We start from the raw sequence: 21,652 nt of genomic DNA on the forward strand, positions 1-21,652 counted from the left end.
GTGGTCTTGAACAGTGGAGTGTAGTTATACTTAAACAAACCACTTCCTTGTTTCTGATAATAGTGGGATACAACCAAAGAAAATGAAGAGCAAAGTGAAAAAGAATTTTATCCCCTGAAAAAGAATATAAATATATATATTTTTTTGTCCAAAGATATTTAACTTTATTTGGAAATTAAGGAAATGTCAAGGAAAACACCACAGAGAGAAACAAAATTAAACTATCTCCTGTTTGGCTTTTCCATGAGGTTAGTTTGCTGCAAACTAACCTTGGCACTCCACAACCCTATTCACAAAAAATAAACTCTTTCAAACTGGCATAGGAAAATGATTTTTCTGCAGCAGATACTTAATCCAGGACATGCAGCACTTGCAATTATAGTATTTAGTGTACATGACTTTACCATAACAATACACTCTGCTACAGGTTGCAGAACTTTACAAGGAGGATGGAGAAAAGATAGTGCCTCAAAAAAGTCAACGTCCCTCCCTTGTCCACCCTTTCTCTACATAAGGACTAAAATACTTTGTCTGTTTTTGTAAAAGAGTTTGTTTCACATTATAGTCCTTCCAAAAGAGTTTAGAGAGCTGCACAGATTTGCTATTATTACTGCTACTTTTCCACCTGGATGCGTTGCTGCACCAATAGCAGTGGGACCCAGAAATGCTTTCTAACTCTTCCGAAATATTCACAGTGGTCATGTCCTGACAATGTGCCTAGATGAGCCTCATACACAGCATCTGCTTATTTCCTTTCTTCCTGTCCATGTTCAGAGCCTGGTGATTTGGTATGGAAGTTCAAGGGGTCAGGATTGTGTGGTACATCTGCCACACTGCTTAGACAGCTGATCCGAGCAAGGCTACAAAATAAAGTAAGGAAAGTTCATCTTTCCTCCTCATGAATACAACTGCATGAGGACTCTGACAGTTTTTACAAATACTGTCCCACTTTTCACAAGTCAGTAATATATTTTCAAAAGGTGGCCAAAATTTTACTTTGTGACGGAGCTGAAACTACAATTCTCTGTAGAAATAGAGGCACATATAGGATGCTATTTTCTGGGAGACAAAAAGCCAACCATTGCTATCAAGGACTAATTGGCATAGCTTGGTTGCTCCCATCAGGTGCAGAAGATCAGCAGTCCAATAAGGATGGGATAATACAATAATGATCCTTTAGTAATTATAGCTTTTTTCTTCTCTGACCCATTACTTTAATTTAGCAATGAAGTTTTAGAAGACTCCCTTGATCCCAGTACCTGAAACAGAGAGAAAATCATCCACTGAAGTGATGTCATCAACAGCTTCGGTGAGAACTCGCACTTGTTTCTCCCACTGATCTTTAAAGACATCCATGTTGTCCTGTGCTACTTTGCTTTGGGGTCTGGCAGCCAACGTGAGTGCAGCATTTATTACCTGTTATTCAAAATCATGTGTTACAAAGGGTGGCAACAATTTTCACAAGGTAGAGAATAGACACTAAGATTAAATACACTTAAAAATACAGCATTACACCCCATTCAACACCTATGTCTCAAGATATGAAATTTTTCCCAGTTTGTACAAAGCAGGCAACAGTTTAATGACAAAGGCAAAGCTATAATGTTTTTCCTGTCTCAGCTACCTGATGCTTTTTAATACCGAAAGAGTTTTTGATCACTTGTTAGCACAAATCTTGCTTACCTGTGGGCACAAACTATCAATCTGTGTTGCTGCCATCCGCACTAATTTCACACCTTCTTCATTGTTTGAGATTGAACAGGCCAGATTTGCAACCTACAATGAAATCAGCAGAATAAAAATCAAGTTTGAGGCAAATGAGCCATTTCATACCTTTTTCTCTATTTATTGAGCCTTGGCTAGAATGAAAGAATTGTATACAAGAGGCATGATCCAGGATCTTCTGTATTGATGAAAAACTGACATAGATTATTTCCTAACTAGCAAAACTGAACTAGTCATCTTCTTCATTAGATTTTTCGAGAAATATTCCCTTGCTGTCAAGTGCATTGCATCCTCCTCTAGAGCCCGAGAATAATCTTCTGAGAAATCATACGGAGAATGTAGAGCAGTATCTAAACAATTACCTATACAGTTTCCTTTTATTAACTGTGTCCATTATGAACAATGGTAAACAGATTGATCTATACACTTTTCATTTTTGCAAAATTAATTTTGACGTCCTAACACATGGTATGCTTTGAGACAACATAAACAAAACTCTGATATTTTTACTGATACTGTGAAATGACATTTATCTTGAGTATCCAATTATTTCAGATCTCCATGGTATTAAGAATGCTAAAATTACCTGAATTCTCAAGTGGACCTATTTGTTTGTATGTGACTGTGTACCCTAGAGTAAAATGTCCATCAGCAAGTATCATAAACTTGGCCAATTAAAATGTCTCTTGAAAGCCTCATTGTGTAAAGTATGCTTAAAGATCTCCTTTAAAATTGTAGGAGTATACATGTGTTTTCTCTGGCACAGTTTTGGGAAGTCTGAACCTCATAAGACTGAAGGCTGTTTGGAGATGAAGGCAGGAGAGACTTAGAGGGACACCTAAATGAGATCTAGCAATCAGCACATGCCTCCAGACACCACAGAGCTGAATCTTTGCAGCTTACATACAAGCTGCAGAATATGTCCTCACAGCCCCTACAGTACTTCTTTCAAAAAAAAAAAAAAATCCATCCCCTAAAGCTGTGTGCCAAGTCCACGAATCTGCCATGGGTTTTCAAATCAGCAATTCATTTCACAGTGCACATAATTATGCTCATCAGTGAGGTTTAAATCACAAAGGTACATTCTGGGAGGGGGAATACATATTTTTCTTTTAATCATCGGAAAGTATGGCTCTTAATTCTCATCTACATTAAAACAAACTTATAAAATTTTAAATATGCTTCCTTGATATTATTCACTGTGCCTGAAGGCATAACTATCAGTTGGAAATGATTCATGAATTAGTTCAAATACCCCCATCTTTCCAATTTTCCTCCAGTCTCCCCTTGTGGTATTAATCTGTTCTCGTCTCTAGTGCACATCGCCACATTAGCCCTGGTCCATCTGTTCTTCATAGAACCTATTTCACTTCACAGTTATGTGGAACGTGGTTTGCATATATCACAGTGCCAAAGCTCAGGGAAGAAAAGAACCTAAGGCTTCAAAAAATCTTGCAGGCATTTCCTAGTCAAGTTTTCATCAAAATGTTGTGATTTTTATTTTCATTCCATGGTGAGACAAATGACTTAGTCTGTTTGTTAACAGCCTTACAGCGCTCATGTCAAAAACATTCTCCAAAGCTGACATCTTCCAATTAATTTACCATTTTCTGTAGTCCCTTCTTTGTGCACATCAAACAGACCACTTCAATCTTCGCGAGAAACAAAAGCTAAGCAGGATAATAATTAGAATGCAGTAACACGAGTGGAAATTACAGACCTTAAAACTAGCAAATGTTATTAAGTTCAGCCAAAGCTATCTTCCTGTATTTAAAATAAGTGCTTTTTAGATTGCCCTTTCATTTTGTGATTATCATGATGAAAATCTGTCCTACGGCTCCAGATGCATGGTATATCTTACTTTTTCTCAGATAGCAGTGAGATATGAGACTGAAAGAGGCTGGGTGTCATGAAATGGCAATCAAACTATTAAGCAGTTCTTTTCCTTTGAGGTATCTTGAAGGAAAACTTTGCAGAACAAAGTCCATGAAAAAAAACAAACAAACAAAAAAACCACACATTTATTCTCTGTCTCTGATAATTATTCTTTCAACAGAATCTGGTAAGGTAATGTTTGGATATTGTAAAGTGTCCTGATTTTCCAAGAAAGGATAGAGAGATAACTTGAGAAAAGTTTTTCTCCCTTTCTGAAAAAAAAATAATAATTTAGAGTTCAAAATAGTATTTTGGTTGCTGTTATCAGTACAGAAGGAGTACAAATATAATCTATGGTGACATTAATTATGCACCAAAAGAGCATTACAGTTATCTACTTCAAAAAGAATATATTGATAGGTATCATGTATAATCCTAATCTAAATAGATTCTGTGGCTTATTTTAAATCTTGTTTAAATATAGCCCTTTATCATCAACAGTCAGAAAGCAATACTACTTTCACAATTCATCTGGGAGTATACCAGCCTGTACCATGGGAAGATCTGATTATGTCAAATAAGCATAGAGATAAGCAAATCCTACAAAGGTAGATGCAATCTCGATAAAATTGAATTTAGCACTACAAATCAGAACTACTATGACTTTACCCAAAACTTATTTTTGAAATGTGGCAAGAAATAGATACTACTTGCTAAAGCTAATATTTTGGTGCCATCATTTATGCCTGGATCTGTGAAGCTATACACGTTTTAAGTGAACCCAATCACAAAATATTACGCTATTTAATTACTTTTGATCGCCTTTGTTATTATGTATATAATCAAGTTACCATCAAGATTTTTGGCAAGACAAGGCCCATATGCATGCTGAGTCCATAGAGACCATGAGGTAATTCAACAACTTTAGTCTACTTCAAATTCAACAGCTCCAGATACTTTTCCTACCTATGACCAAAAAAGCTTAGACCCAATTCCAACACACTGAACTGAGATATCAGGTGCTAGACTGATCTCTGAATAATGACAAAAGGAGAAAGGCACTTCCAGAGATTGTTCCAGATCTTTGGTAGACTATCTAATCCTCTAGATGTGTCTAGTTTATTGTTTAATAATAGTTAACTGGCCTTGGGGATTGCTGAAAGTAGTATTACTAAAATAAAAGACTTTTTACTGGTACACTATAATTGTTTTGCATCTGGATATTTAACACAGCACGTATTGTGAAGAATTCAAACTTTTCAAGGTTGGGAATTCATTTAATATGCTACTCCAAAGATCTAGTGTTGGATGGAGCAGATAACTTGGAAAGGAAATTAATAAGGGTGTATGTTATCATAGCTGCCAATTTGCCAAAACCTTGATTTGACAGCCTTTACCTTTATGCTTCAAGCATTCAGTTTCCACTGAAGCACTAAAGAATTTTATAAGAGGCTGTGGAAGTAACCAGGTGGTTCTTTATTTATTTGTTTTTTTGTTCATTGCTGTTTACTAAGTTCCTTGAGCAGATAGAATTCACTGATTGCCTGAAGAGAACTTAAGTTTGTATTAAGATCATTGTGGAATATCTGAAGAGTATGTACATGAATGAACACATTTTAAATACTAATATCAATGAACTGTGAATCATCCTTGAAACGCGTGGGGGAACTTAATAACAGTGAGACTGCTGTATAGAAAAACACTATTGTCCAGAATTTCAGATCTGCTAAGCTACTTCTACACCATCAAAACAATTGCTAAACACCTTAAACCTGTCCTACAAGAGCATGGGAAAGTAGTGAACAAGAAAATAAACACTACAGCTCTCATTATATTGCATTTTTCTGCAATCACCAAGGCCACTGAATGAATCCTAGAACTGGGGAGGTGGAAAAGTGAATTACTAACTCCTTCATACTAATTTCCTATCACTAGCACTGATAGCCCAAGATGCAAACCTGCAGCTTGTTAGGTGTCTATCTTTAATCACTCAAATTAGTTTCAATTATTTAAAATATATGCAGGATCAGTCCCTACAAAATGTATTTGCATGTATTTGATTGTATTTCAGCCTCAAGCAGTTTCCTGCATTAAGTAAAATACAGCAGATAAAGGTGGGATGGAAGGACTTCACCTTTACTGTTGTTAAAAGGACACACCAAGGATAGGATTTATTCTCAAAGTAGACTTACATGGTAGCTGGAAGTGTAACTACTGCATGGGTAGGCAATGCCTACAATATTTTTTCTGTAGCTGGCATGGGTAATACATGCCATCATCTACAGTCAAGACTTGACTACAGTCAAGATAGCACAAACATCAGTGTAGATGAGCTATTTCTCATGGCTCCATGCACTCAGTTGAAGTTTGGAATAATGACTTTTCATTGCCTTTGCCACTTGTACTACATCAAAGACAGGAAAAGTTCTGCTATAAATTTGCACTCTAAATTATAAAAGTAATCAAGGATATTTTATACCAATTTATGTTATTTTTACACTGATGAGAATTAGGTGTAGCTATCTTTAGTTGTGTTTTTAAACTATACTACTTCCAATTTTGACATGAGCTTGTTGTACTATTAAATGTAATTATGATTATCAATACATACAGTCCTCTTATTCAATACATCAAAAGATCATAAATTCAAAGATTTAACATGGCCACTGTGAATTCAATGCAAGCAAAAAGGTAAGCAAAGAAATCCATTGCTTAGAGTAAAAAAAAGAAAAAAAATGAAAGAAAAAAAAAGTATATACTATAGAAAAGCAGCAATATCTACACAAATGCTACAGAATATTGCAACTAATGTATGTAGTCAATTTTTCAATTTCTTTTATTCTTTTTTTTTGCAACAATTTGATTAGAAAGAACAAGACAAAAAAAGCTCTATCCAGCTTCCTCAACCATTGAACCATCTCAAGGCAAAGAATGAAAGAATGCAATCTATTTACATCTTAATTCTGTACATTATTTATAAATATATATATATATTGCTTTTGTAATGCGCCTTTTCTATTTAAGTTATTTCATTTTCCACTTTAGTTAACTGATAGAAACAATGGAAGAAAACTTACAGCAAGTTATTCTCTTTCCCTAAAATAGGGTTACTTAAGCCCAAGACACAATCAAACTTATCTGTCTACACCACGTACTTGAGAAACTGAAATTGTCCAGGCTACTTAGTTTGAGTTGAAAGTTGTTTCAGCCAGACTTTAATATTCACAGTGAACTAAAGCCAAGAAAATAATCAGCTATCATGTTTCACCTGAGGAGCACTAACTTGCTGAACCATGATATCTTGACTACCTTCCATTATTTATCCATCTTAGTAGTTTATCCAAATATTGTTACGATCTCTGAATCCTTCAAAATTTTGACATATATTAATGTTGGTGGTACTGCTGGAGGCAGCCCAGTGATATTCTTGGAGCCACAACAAATATTCGCTAAACAAGAGCACAGAGTTACAGCTAAGTTATCCAAGACTTTCAAATTACTTATCTTTACTGTATTCGCTCAAGCATTATATTATAAGCAAAACTCATATTCATCACTAGACAGGATGTTTTTGCACATACACAAACAAGTGCCAACAGTCAAAATGTCACAGAGTACATACTGCAGCAGTTTCTTCCTCCTCATGGACTGCAGTGCCAATTTGTATTACGTTGAAAATACTACACTGTGGTCTCTTTCTAAGGACCTATTCCACTAGTATGGGCGAAACTCATACTGGATAATATGGCCAGTTGCCCATCAATCAATCATGTAGTCTTACCTAAATACAAGATACATTTTTAATTCACAAGTATTTACAAATCTAAGTGTATGCACAGATGTAAAAATTGCATTTCTTTTGTAAATTACAGATGATCTAATTAACTTAATTTGATGCTTGTTCTGAAAATTTTTTAATACCTAAACCTCAACATATTTAATATAAACTATTCACACATTAACAATGTTCTGTTCGTATCTAAACAGGTTGGTAACAGCAGGATGTTAGAAAGTTACTGAGAATTTAAAGCACAACATCTGAATGTTTTATTTCATAACAAATCTGCTGTCCATGGAACCTATGAAAAACTCCTTTCACTTCTCAAAAGGTCAATGACATATTCACTTGTACTTATTACCGGAATAAGGCCTTACATCACATGCACAAACTTTCTTGAGACTTCTTCCACATCAGGCTGAAAAACCCTTTGGAGATTTCTGCCTTTGGTAAAGTTCAAAACAACTCTGACTTGGAGAAATTCAGTGTGTCTTGGAGAGAGATTTTTTAAAGAAACTTACAAATGGTAGATGCCTAATGTGTACTGAAGGCTCAATTCAAAATGCAAAAATCCCTGCTTCAGACAATTTCAGTGAAATGTTATTATTCCCATCTGAGTACCTTTAATTTTCTAAGACAAGTTTGGTACATGCCATGCCAATTTTCTATAGGATGAAATAGAAAGGAGATCAACTATGAAGCACCTTGAAAAATCCTTCTGATTTACATTTTTCATAACTGAAAGAAAAAAATCCCATTCAATTATAGAATTGCAATAAAGAATACAGGGAATAGATACTGTATTATATCAGATCCTTTACTTCAAAGTTACACAATAATAATAATAATTTTAAATATGAATCTAAAAAAGCATTCAACAACAGTTCGGTATTGACCCTTCTTTTTTCCTTTCTCTTTCTAAAGTAGAATTTGACCATACAAGCGTAAATAGATCAAGTTTCTACACAGCATTGATGAGCCCCAACTGTGATAAATGCACCTGACTGGTTCAAATGTCTTCTAAAACAAGAGGGGTAATCACTAGATGTGTTTGGAGTGTGATGCTAGTGTGTATGTGTGATTTTAGACTGATTTTCTAGGTCATGGCTATTTCTCAGAAGGGTCAACCCAAGCATTCTCTGTGGACAACAGGGAAAAACAAACTTACTATAGAAAAGACAGATGATTGTTTCAAAGCATTTTTCCAATTTGAACTTGAAAAAAATAATCTGGAAAGCTCTTGAGGTTTATTTATAAAATTATTTAAGCAATGCTGTTGGGCACTTGGAGAACTGCCAGAACTATCAACGCACATCATCAGCTGGAGTAAACAGCTGTTCCAGTTACCATAAATGAAGTCCCATTCTCACAATTAAAAGTCTGGGCACACCTTTGTTAGATGTTCTGTGTTCAACTATGTCTTTAAATAGACCAGAATTTGAGGAATTTAGAAAAGTGGGTTGGGATATTACTTCCCAGAGCTGAAATTAATAGAAATACTTCCGTCTTTGACAGCAAACTCCTGTGGGAATTGCATAAGATCCTCACACTTTTTCTAAAGAGTATGCTTCTGAGGCATTCAGCTGGAATGCAACTAATTGGTAGTCAGTTATAATGGGAAACCCAAATACCTGCCACTTGGCCAGCACGACAGGCAATGAAGACAGCAGAAAAGGGCTTCTCTCCAGAGAGTGTATGTTACAGGGCTAGGAAGCACTCAGCTTCAGGTGATGTGGCTCTCTCCCTTCAAAGATTTGTTTGCTATACTGATGCTATTTCTGAATTATTTTTGCATATTCTTACACTGCTTCTGAGTATCTGTTGCTGAAGTTACAAACAGCTGTGGCAACCCATGAAGAATAGAATAAGAACAGGTCTTAGTCTCAAAAATACTGTTAAGACCAGATTACTGCTTTATTTTAACTGGTATGCTTTAGCAACAAAGCACAGCACTGGTGAAACGCAGTCCTACAAGAAAGCAGCTGACAGAGCTGTAAGTAATCTGTTGTCTATCTATTCATGTGGGGCATGAAACATAGTTTTGTGGCTTAGACAAGGATAACACAACTGCTCAGTTTTGGTAGTATGCCTTCAATTAATTAATTTAATTTAGTGATTTTTCTGAGTTACAGGTATAACTGTATTTTACCTTGGTATGATACATGTTTATTTTCTTCCTTTCACAAAAAGAGAATATTAACATCCAAGAATTCCTTTCATGAAAGTCAGAGACCAACAACCTACCTCGACGTTCCCTTGCCTCTGTTAGCATGATCAGGTTATTTTTCTACTTCATTTGACAATAGGTAAAGCTTTTTTTTCTTTTTAAATCCATAATTTGGTATTCATACTAGCAAGGAATGCAGAGGAATACCAAAAACCATACCAACATTTCTGCAATAAAAGACAATAGAAGCCTTAACCAACTTTTATGCTCTTAAATAATTTTAAATAATCTTAAATAATTTTTAGAGCTTTTATGCTCTAAAATATGCAAGAAGGCCCGTTATGAATGTAATGAATCATGAACACTGTATACTGAAATACTCAAGGGATGAGGGGGCAGTTGGTGTCCTATAGAAACAAGATTAACAAGACTGCAATGTATATGAGTTGATCCCATAAAGCTGTTTTGATAACTTACTACTGCTTGATAACTTAACACTGGCACTACTATAATTAATAGATATTAATAGCAAGTAGTTACCAAAGCAATCTATCTAATAACTGTCCACTATTTTGGCAAACCATTCAGTGACTGTAGTGGGTTTACGTGGCAAGGTTTTGGTAGCAGGGAGCCATAGGGGTGGTTTCTGTGAGAAAGATCTAGAAGCTGCCCCATGTTTGGGAAGGGCCCCATTGTTTTCCAGATCCGAGCCAATAAGCGATGTTGTTTTTCGCCTCTGTGAGAGCATATTTAAGACAGGGAAAAAACGCTGCGCCACACAGCAGCCGGGAGAGTGAGAGGAGCGAGGAACAGCCTTGCGCCAAGGTCAGTGTAGAAGGAGGGGGAGAGGTGCTCCAGGCGCCGGAGCAGAAGTCCCCTGCGGCCTGTGGTGAGGACCATGGTGAAGCAGGATGTCCCCCTGCAGCCCATGGAGTACCACGGTGGAGCAGGGTTCCACGCTGCAGCCCGTGGAGGAGACCACGGTGGAGCAGGTGGCCCTGCACCGATGGAGGCTGCCGCCTGTGGAAGACCCCTGCCGGAGCAGATTCTGGGCCGGACCTGTAGCCCGTGGAGAGGAGCCCACGCAGGAGCAGGTGATCTGGCAGGAGCTGCTGCCCGTAGGGGAGCCAGGTTGGAGCAGTTTTCTCCTGAGGGATGGACCCCGTGGTACGGACCCATATCTGGAGCAGTTCTGGAAGAGCTGCTGCCTGTGGGAAGCCCACGCCGGATCAGTTCATCAAGGACTGCATCCCGTGGGTGGGACCCCACAGCACAGGGGACGAGAGTGACCGAGAAGGAGCGGCAGAGAAGAAGTGCTGTAGACTGACCATAACCCCCATTCCCCGTTCCCCTGCGCCGCTCGGGGGGAGGAGGTGGAAGAGGGTGGATGGGGGGAAGGTGCTTTTGTTTTTTTTCCTTTGTTTTCTCACTTCTCTTGCTTGTTAGTTGTAGGCAATAAATCTTACTATCTCCTTATGCCGAGTCTGTTTTGCCCGTTACAATAATTATTGCGTGATTTTCTCGTCCTTATCTCAATCCTTGAGCCCTTTTCACATATTTTCTCCCCATTCCTCTTTGAGGAGGGGGAGTGAGAGAGCGGCTGTGGTGGAGCTCGGCTGCCCACTCGAGCGGAACCACGACAGTCTTTTTTGGCGCCCAACGTGGGGCTCGAGGAATTTGAGATAAGGATGATAGTTAGTAGAAGTAACGGGCAAAAATATGTGCAGGATGATTGTTAGGAATGTACAAGTTGTGAAGAATTTAAGAAAGCAGTAACTGTGATATGTTAGTGTGGTGAAGGGACGAGGGGTGGTGTGTGTGTGTAAAATGTCCACTTTGTCGGTGCTGTGATGATGTTATGTTTATTTTGGTGTGGTGAATTCTTTTTCGTTTTGATTTAAGTGAATTTTGTGAAGGTTGTTGTGATAATTGTAAAGTAAGAGTATGTTGTGAGTAGTCTTAAATATGCTTTTAACAGAGGCGAGGGGTGGAATGTAGTGGGTTTACGTGGCAAGGTTTTGGTAGCAGGGAGCCATAGGGGTGGTTTCTGTGAGAAAGATCTAGAAGCTGCCCCATGTTTGGGAAGGGCCCCATTGTTTTCCAGATCCGAGCCAATAAGCGATGTTGTTTTTCGCCTCTGTGAGAGCATATTTAAGACAGGGAAAAAACGCTGCGCCACACAGCAGCCGGGAGAGTGAGAGGAGCGAGGAACAGCCTTGCGCCAAGGTCAGTGTAGAAGGAGGGGGAGAGGTGCTCCAGGCGCCGGAGCAGAAGTCCCCTGCGGCCTGTGGTGAGGACCATGGTGAAGCAGGATGTCCCCCTGCAGCCCATGGAGTACCACGGTGGAGCAGGGTTCCACGCTGCAGCCCGTGGAGGAGACCACGGTGGAGCAGGTGGCCCTGCACCGATGGAGGCTGCCGCCTGTGGAAGACCCCTGCCGGAGCAGATTCTGGGCCGGACCTGTAGCCCGTGGAGAGGAGCCCACGCAGGAGCAGGTGATCTGGCAGGAGCTGCTGCCCGTAGGGGAGCCAGGTTGGAGCAGTTTTCTCCTGAGGGATGGACCCCGTGGTACGGACCCATATCTGGAGCAGTTCTGGAAGAGCTGCTGCCTGTGGGAAGCCCACGCCGGATCAGTTCATCAAGGACTGCATCCCGTGGGTGGGACCCCACAGCACAGGGGACGAGAGTGACCGAGAAGGAGCGGCAGAGAAGAAGTGCTGTAGACTGACCATAACCCCCATTCCCCGTTCCCCTGCGCCGCTCGGGGGGAGGAGGTGGAAGAGGGTGGATGGGGGGAAGGTGCTTTTGTTTTTTTTCCTTTGTTTTCTCACTTCTCTTGCTTGTTAGTTGTAGGCAATAAATCTTACTATCTCCTTATGCCGAGTCTGTTTTGCCCGTTACAATAATTATTGCGTGATTTTCTCGTCCTTATCTCAATCCTTGAGCCCTTTTCACATATTTTCTCCCCATTCCTCTTTGAGGAGGGGGAGTGAGAGAGCGGCTGTGGTGGAGCTCGGCTGCCCACTCGAGCGGAACCACGACAGTGACCCTGGAACAGGGATACATGCTTGACTAGGCTGTGATAATTAAAAATTAGTTGCATTATTAGGAAGCTATACTTAGAATGTTGTTGAAGAAAAGAAGGGGATTGTAGTAGGAATTCAAAAAAGTCCAAGATAGCAACAGAAGCTTTGAAGATATGAACGCAGTGTGATAACAGAGACTCCAGGGTATAATCACAAATTGCAATTACTGATCCTGAAGAAACACAATTTTTGACCTAGACAGAACCAAAATTAGGACTGAAGTTGAGCAAAGAAAGAAAGAATTGTTGAAGTTGAGCATACAGAGAAAGGAACTTTCTATTACAGATGCTTGTGGTTGATAGCACAGGTGGAGATATCTTTATATATAAGCATACAACAATAGCAACTATAGTCGTCATAAGCACTGGATGAAAAATTGGAGATGTTGCATGAGAAGGAAGACTGCCAGTGTAAAAGAAATCTGACATTATCATGATAGAGGGTATGTAAAATGCAAATTGTTTTAAGAAATCAAGATTGATTGGTTCCCTGCTCACAAAGAAAAGCTTGTAAAAGTTTATGATTGTCTTCATAGAGGTAGTATTTTTATTTACAGTGATATCTTAAAGGTTTTCAAAGAGACATTCAGAGCAAGATGGATTTTACATGTATCTGATTTTTGCGCAATGGTATTCTGTAAAATAGTTTTACAATAACTTAGCAATTGTTCCACATTAATGCAAAGTGTTTTCATCCACCCAAAGCCAGAATGTGTGGACCATGCAACAGTATTAGATGCTCCCTCTTCTATTCATCCTGCCAATATATAATCCTGGCATGGAGATATTAGCTCCAAATACTACTTAGTTTACTCAGCTCCATAGTGTCTCTCTTTCCTGCTAGCACAGTGATTTATTTTTTTTCTTGGAAAAGACTTTTAAAATATGAGCATCTGATACCAAGAAACAAAGACCCAAATAATTTCACGGAGAAGTACTATGTGGAAATTAGAGGTATTTTCCCACTTCTGTATTATTTAAAATAATAATAATAATAATAAAAAAAGTAAAATCCCTCCTTTCTTGTCCTGTCACTCTAAGTATAATCAGAGACAGAGAAATGACTTTCAGCTGATTAGAAGACAGCAGCTGCATTTATACCAGTAAACTAACCAGAGAAAATGCATGGGCCTGAACCAGCTAATCCAGCTTTTTCAACTATAAGCAAAATCCTTAGAATCGTTTTAACTTAAACTACCTAGCCCTCCTCCATATAACACATGATTTCTCTTGATTTGCTCTCATAAGTAAGTAAAAGACAATGAGATGAGGAAAGACTGCCCTGAAATTTAGTTCCTTTTCCTCTGCTGAAAGGGGAACACGCATTCAACAACAATAACAAAAGTTATTCCACATGCTGGAATTCATATCCTTGAATTATATTTTTTCTCAGAAAAAAATGCACTTTTAAATTAAGAAATTTACTTTTTCCACATTTTTGTCAGTACTATAACAATTTTCATCTTAGTTGTTAAACTCAATGATATGGTTTATTTTCTATTTGATTAAAAATTTTTACAGACATATTTCTGACTCAGTCATACATTTTATCCTAGTTCTCATACATTTGCAGTTCTATGCATGAAAGCTGATTACCTTTTTGAAAGGATCATCATTAGCTCATAAAAACCTAAAACCATTTGAACAAAAACAGGATTATTTCCTGTGTGTTAGTTACAAAGTGCTGTTACGGGCTTTTTCTTTGACTTATCCAGAAAACCTTATTTGTCATATGAATGCAGCTCACACAAATAGCTTTTAATAAGGAGTTTTATATCAATAGCTTTTTGTGTAACTTTTAACATTAACCATAAAATGACAACAAACATATATCTAAGAAAGCAAAACTGACATCAAAATTCTAGATGGGACTGCAGACAGATCTTTAATTCACTGTGCTGTGATTTATGGTCCTCTTGGTGTGCAGAGACCAATATAATAAGTCCATTCTCTCTGCTATTAGACTTAATAAGAGTATCAGTATGCTTTTGGGCTCCTTTACAAAATGCTGGTTCAAAGGGCTAGTGAGTCTATGACAAAACTGCAGTCTCTCCACCACTATACCTGAATCATTTTTTCAAATTCTGATTAACGTAATTCAAATTAACAGAGTAAAACCTCAGTGATAATTATACTCTTAAAGTTTCAATTAAAATAGGCAAGTGGTTTAAGGACACATGCCTTATTAGCCCCTCACTGCGTCACTGAAGAATGAGTTTACCTGATAGCACACACTGAGGAATCTGAGCAGGTGAGAGGGTGAGAGGCTTCATAAATTCTGTGAGAAAAGCTTATCTGGACCTGACACTTGACCAAGAAATACAAATCTCTAAGAAACCAGTATTCATAACGTCTGGTGTTTACAGGACTGTTTGTCTAATAAAAGATATTACTTCTTCCTACAAACTCCAGCAACAGTTGCACAATGGAAAAACCTTCAACTAGAAAATAGGACATTTACTGTTTCTCTGTGGGGCTATATGCTGTTTATGAGAAGACAGATTTGTAGTAACAGGATGTTTTAGCATGCTTTTATGGGCATTTGTGACATGCTGAAAACAACACCTTTAATACCACTCTGGACATGTGAAATAAGTGGTTGGGTCAAGGAGTTGTTCCAGCAATTTTATTCTGGTTTCTGCAAGACCTTTTCAGTAAATCACCTTTAAAGTCCACCACGTGTGAATGAACGAATCATGGAAGTAGAAGGTTGTATTTCTTCCCTGTGTTTATTAGGAAGGTTCATCAAATCAGATGTTATCATTCAGTTTTCCAAGATCTGTTCTCTAAATCAAATCCTTCCTGATACCTTGGAACAGGAAAAAACAGAAAGGATATAGGAAATACAAGCATTCCTCCAATAAAATGTAGCATTACTGAGTCTCCCGTCAGTCACAGAATCACAGAATCACAGAATTTCTAGGTTGGAAGAGACCTCAAGATCATCGAGTCCAACCTCTGACCTAACGCTAGCAGTCCCCACTAAACCATATCCCTAAGCTCTACATCTAAACGTCTTTTGAAGACTTCCAGGGATGGTGACTCCACCACTTCCCTGGGCAGCCTGTTCCAATGCCTCACAACCCTTTCAGTGAAGAAGTTCTTCCTAACATCTAACCTAAAACTCCCCTGGCTCAACTTAAGCCCATTCCCCCTCGTCCTGTCACCAGGCACGTGGGAGAACAAACCAACCCCCACCTCGCTACAGCCTCCTTTGAGGTACCTATAGAGAGCGATAAGGTCGCCCCTGAGCCTCCTCTTCTCCAGGCTGAACAAGCCCAGCTCCCTCAGCCGCTCCTCGTAGGACTTGTTCTCCAGGCCCCTCACCAGCTTCGTCGCCCTCCTCTGTACCCACTCAAGCACCTCAATGTCCTTCTTGTAGCGAGGGGCCCAAAACTGAACACAGTACTCGAGGTGCGGCCTCACCAGAGCTGAGTACAGGGGGACGATCACCTTCCTAGCCCTGCTGGTCACACTGTTCCTGATACAAGCCAGGATGCTGTTGGCCTTCTTGGCCACCTGAGCACACTGCTGGCTCATATTCAGCCGACTATCCATCATCACTCCCAGGTCCTTCTCTGCCTGGCAGCTCTCCAACCATTCCTCTCCCAGCCTGTAGCTCTGCTTGGGGTTATTGCGCCCCAGGTGCAGGACCCGGCACTTGGCCTTGTTGAACTTCATGCAGTTGACCTCAGCCCATCGGTGCAGCCTATCCAGATCCTAAATGCAGTCCCATTAAATGCAGTTGTTAGAGCAGTAATTGTACCCATGAATACATCCAAAGGAACTGATGGATGCTACCAGTATTTTCCTTTAAACCATGGACTGCTTGTCTGTGGAGCATGTGGGGAGTAACAGCTCACCATGTCCTTCAGTAAGTGTAGGCAAATCAAGTTTCTTTCAATTTTGGGAACATTCTGGCATAGTTTGATTACTTTCATCAGGAGATTAGATGCCACAGGAGTGTCCGTTCCACTGCATAATAATTAACACACTATTAACAGAAGTTGTGGAAATTAGAACTGAAAGCAAACTTGACAGATAATACCCATCTGAAAACAGGATGGGCTCTACCTAAACCACTCTTGGCAGATGTTTGTTTAATCTAGCCTCACAAATCTGCATTGATACAAGCTGTATGAATTTGTAACTCCTGTACATGAAAGCTGTAACTGGGGAAAAACATGACTCTACATACTAAAAGTGTGTAGTGAGGTCAGTTGTACTAGACCAACTACTGTGAGCAGGAGCTAACCTGAACTTAGGGCCCATTCTCATGTATGATATTAAGACATAGAGTAATGACCACAAGAAGAAAAAAAAAAATAACATTTTTGTTTCCTCCACATATTTATCCTTAAAAATCTTATTGTTAGCTAAAATCTGGATCTGAGCCACTAGATTTTTGTTAGTGAAAAAAATATCTACTGCACAGCAGTAAGGCATTTGCATCCATTAGGACTATCTTTATATAACAATTTCACCAAATCTTAGTACTTTAAAAAAGACAAACAACCCTCCCTTAAAATGTGATCTACTCTGAAGTTTCATACCTCAATGTAAATGACATTTTTATCTAAAAGAAAATTTGACATCTCTTTATAATGTCTTTTCGGAATGTCTTTTCTACACTTGAAACCATACGACAATGGATCAGTGTTTGAGTCTAAGCAGTTTCATCTTGTAAATTAAATTTCCACATATTACCCAGGATCCTGAAATATCTCTGTGTACTTGGAAGACCAAAGAAAAAATATTAAAACATATCTTTGAAGGATTTTTCTTTTTCTGACAAGTTATCTTCAGAACAGGTAGCATGCTGGTTTTTCTGATCTGTTTAATGTATTGCTATTGCTGTCTCAGACAACTGTAGCATCTTAGACAGCCCAAATAACGGAAACATAATGATAAAAATGTTGAACACTATTTATGTCATGTTATTTAAAATTCATCTTGGTGAGCTCAAAAATTCTACTTATTTGAAAACCAATTCCTGTTCTAACAGTGAGAAATGCCAACAGCAACTTTGAACTGATTAAAATGTGTTAGGAATTTTTAAATATATATACTTTAAATTACATATGTAGAGTGAGAGAGGGACAGGGGGGGGGTTCAAGTGCAACTATCAACAAAAACATTTAAGCAATTGCATGTTAAAGAACTGCAGATCACATTCAACACTTAACTAGATGATAATTCTAAAGTAGAAATATAACACTCACCGACTGACATAAAATGACCAAAACTCTTCATTCAATCCATCCAATGAGACAAAGCTGAAGATCCCCAGCTGATGTACAGCAGCTTTGTTCCACTTTAGCAAAGCTTCAGTGATTTACACCAGCCTTGGCTCATGGAACACACTCTTTGGACAATAAATTGTAGCTTTGACAAACCAAGGTAGAAATGAATTCCACAATCAATCCACAAACGACACACAAATGGTAGTAAATGTTGCTCAGTTTTCACTCCTCCGTATGTATAATGGCCTCACGGAAATGTTTATGGGACTCTGTATAGTAGTATCTCTCTAGTGCCAGGTCATGTATAGAAAGAAGTAAATAAAATAGGATTTTCTAAATGTGGCAATTGATTATGAAAGCCTTTCTTCCACTGGCAAGAAAAAGACAGAATTCGTTGACTGAAGAATGTGTTGTAGACTGTAAATATATATATATAGCACATTGCTACCAGAAATGAATAATGTATCACAAACCCAAAGTGTTCCTATAGCTTGTTCTTCTAACCCACATTTTTTTAATGGTTAATTTGTTATGAATTCACTGAACCATCAGCAGCATATATTAGCACTACTACAAACTGGGATTTATTCATCTAGCTGCACACTGGGATTTGTTCAGTTATCAGGGGTCAGTGAACATGTAACATAGTTTTATAAACTGATATTGAACAGGAAGAAACCGCATAAGAATGAAGCAAGAATAACAACAAGCCAAAGAGTCAGGTGTATATTTCTTGCTACAGGTGTTATTCTCACGTATTTTTTTTTTTTTCTGCTGTCAGGGAACTGATGCTTTTTAAAATACATATAATTTTAAATCCTTACTTTCTTTATATATACATTTTCTTTTTTTTTTAGTTCTCTAAACCCATTGGCAGCTGCCATGATGACAGCTTACTGCCAGCTAAAAGGGCAGGGGAAGGAATGGCACGAGTGCTCTGACTGTGTGTGGCAGAACCAAACAAAATGGGGTTTTGTCCCAGGGACAGCAATTCCCAAATGGCAACACAATGTGCTGTAACTTGGATTTTCATTGCTAAAAGCTTTTAACATGCTTTGCATTCTTTCTTCAAAAATTAGTGTTATCAAATCAATGATTATCATTTTCCCCATATATTTAGCATTATTTGGTAATCAGCTTCAGTAGAATTAATCTTGATTTACATCAGCATGAATGACAGACATGAGCTCCATAGTCTGAGGATAACAGATATTGAAAGTGTTTATTTGCATAAACACAATGAAAACAATTTTGTTTTTGAGTCGATGGAAAAATAACCTTTGGCTGTTCCAGTCTGAGAAACTACCTTTTCTAAGAGGGTGACAGTCAATAGTCTGCAAGCTATTATCTGCTATCTATTATACTAATTTTATGTTGTAGTCATAATAAACATCAAGAAACAATGTAAAATCATACAGAATTGTATAGTAACACAGACTGTTGTTAGAACCAGGTTGAGAATACATTGCTGCAGTGCTTGTTTACCTGTTTGGTTTAAATTAGGAAATATAGCATCATAAAAATATTCATACAGACACACACAAAGATACTCGTACACAACTGTTCAGTATTCTGTGATTATGACAAAAATTTGTAGGAAGAATATTTTTTCAGGTTACTCTTCAGAGCCAAAATTCCTAAATTGTCTTTTTTCAGAAGACAAAAAATATTATATATAACGGTAAATGGACTTTCAATGAGGATATTTGAACAGAAAATATGTTGAGAAGACACTGGTGTACTTAAGATCAGCTTTACTCATTTTAGAAATTCACAGAAGAACCACTGATTTTCATGTTGTACTATTCCTTGCTTAAGCACTCAATTTGAGAAGGGAGAACAGAAGTGATTTACATTGAATATCTTGATTTCATTTCAAGAGAATGGCTTGAAAGAAAACACAGTCAAGTTGAAAGTCTTAATGTTCTACTTGAATTCACATGATTTATGGGAGGGAAAAAGAATCTACACTGTTTCAACAGGCTGAGAAAAGCTAGTTTCATCTACATGGGCTAAAGGAACCAAAATTCAAACACTCAAACTAACATTTAACACTCCAGCTGACATTCAACACTGACATTCAAACTCACATTCCAGCTAAGAATAAATCTTTTGAAAAATCCTAAATCTAAAATAGGACAGATACCGCATTCTTCTATACTGGTATAATTAGATGTACTGGACAGAATTCATCTTATTCCTCTGGATTTACAGAGTGTAATTGAAGCCTACCCTATAGAAAATTGCCAAATATACCATTGAGAGTGCTCAAGTGACAGTTCTTTCTCCTAAGAAACATGGTTCAAATTGGAATTAAGAAAAGATACCCAAATATGCCAGTGCAAGCTTGCATTATTATTATGAAAGATTCCAAAGTATTCTGAAGTATTTTTATGCATTTTCAAAATCACTTACTGGCCTTTAGCAAGCTGTTCTTCAAATTTGAGCTGCACTTTTCCATTACCAAATGGTCAGCAGGAAAGTAATGCTTTACTTTTTTTGGTTAATAAATGGCTCTGTTATTTGAGGAATGAACTCTGCGCTTTCCAGTTCTCTATATATTCACCCCAATACACGTAAGGTGGCCATATAATAGTAAAAGCTGACCATCTCTCTTCCCCACTCCACCAGGAGTGGACACTTCTGGGGAAGTGACACTTCTCTCTTCCCCACTCCACCAGGTTCTTATGGTTCCTTGGATGTCTGAGTCAGACAGTGAGCAGAAGCAGTTTGTTACTGCCATTTCGGTATCAAATTGGAGAAAGGCAAAGCTAACTACCCTCAAAACCAATCTAATGAACCTACACAGAGTGATGAGCTTACTTTCCAGACAAAAAAAGCCAGCATCTCAGACTGTGGGCTTCCAAAATACTCCCCAAACATGGGTGAAGACAGAACAGATACAAATTTCACAAGCTTCAAGCAGACCCCTGAGGGCCCATCTTTTATAAGTTGTCCAGTGTTTACTAGTCAGAAACGAAATCTAAGCTATTTATTAAATAGCCACAAAAACTCCTTGATTTCCCCATTGTAATTCTAAAGGAAACCCTTATCTTTACATTGTGTTTAAGTCAATTAAAAAATAATTTCTACCCAACCCAAATAATAATTATTCTATCAGACTTGTGAACAATTTGTGAAGATTTGTGGGACTAGAGTTTTCTTCGCTAGATTGCTGGTACACAGGCTATTTTCAAATTAACTATGATAATCATCTTTCTTAATATTCACAGATAGCACAGCTGCTGCTATCAGGCAGCAAATTCTCCTCTTTAACAAGCTAAAACCTCAAGTCCACTGTAAAAAGGTAGGTAATGTATAATTAACTGCTATATATTTGGAGAGTATTTTAACTTATCAGTGATGTCTCAGCTCTGATTTAAAGAGATTTTACCTTTTGTCGGTAATTTTTTTTTTTAAATGTACTGGCAAAGAATAACCAGAGACAGTAAGTATCATCACTTTTTGCAGCAATATTAATTTTTTCCAAGTTAGTTCAACATGACAGGGCAGTTATGAAGGGCTAAGCAAGCTCCAAAGGGAAGAGCAAGGAGGGTTCAATTTCTGTCTATAATATTACAAATTTGAAACTCAGATGTTTTAGGTGAGTAAAATTTGCATACCCCAAATTTATTCATTTTTCTCTGGCTTTATCACTATAATTAACAAAATTTTGAAAACTGTTCTTACTCAGGTTCTCACATTTTATCTAGACTGCCATTGCTTTCTCTAGTCAAAGCAACACTTCACATGCTTCAGATTTTAATTCAGCAATATAG

The 21,652-nt window shown here is 38.0% G+C and overlaps 1 protein-coding gene across 3 annotated transcripts in view; it reads right to left on the reverse strand.

The window, feature by feature from the left end:
• Window positions 1-21,652, reverse strand: part of CTNNA2 (catenin alpha 2) — a gene marked incomplete at both ends in the record, with an annotated part of 418,840 nt that overhangs the window by 60,405 nt on the left and 336,783 nt on the right. For all 3 annotated transcript variants that reach the window (XM_084286116.1, XM_084286115.1, XM_084286114.1), the window contains 2 exons: window positions 1,260-1,416; window positions 1,684-1,776. In XM_084286116.1, coding sequence (XP_084142242.1) covers window positions 1,260-1,416; window positions 1,684-1,776 — 250 coding nt within the window. The remainder of the gene's footprint in view (window positions 1-1,259; window positions 1,417-1,683; window positions 1,777-21,652) is intronic.

Source organism: Netta rufina (genome assembly GCF_964035555.1).
Source record: "Netta rufina genome assembly, chromosome: 4".
Lineage (NCBI taxonomy): Eukaryota > Metazoa > Chordata > Aves > Anseriformes > Anatidae > Netta > Netta rufina.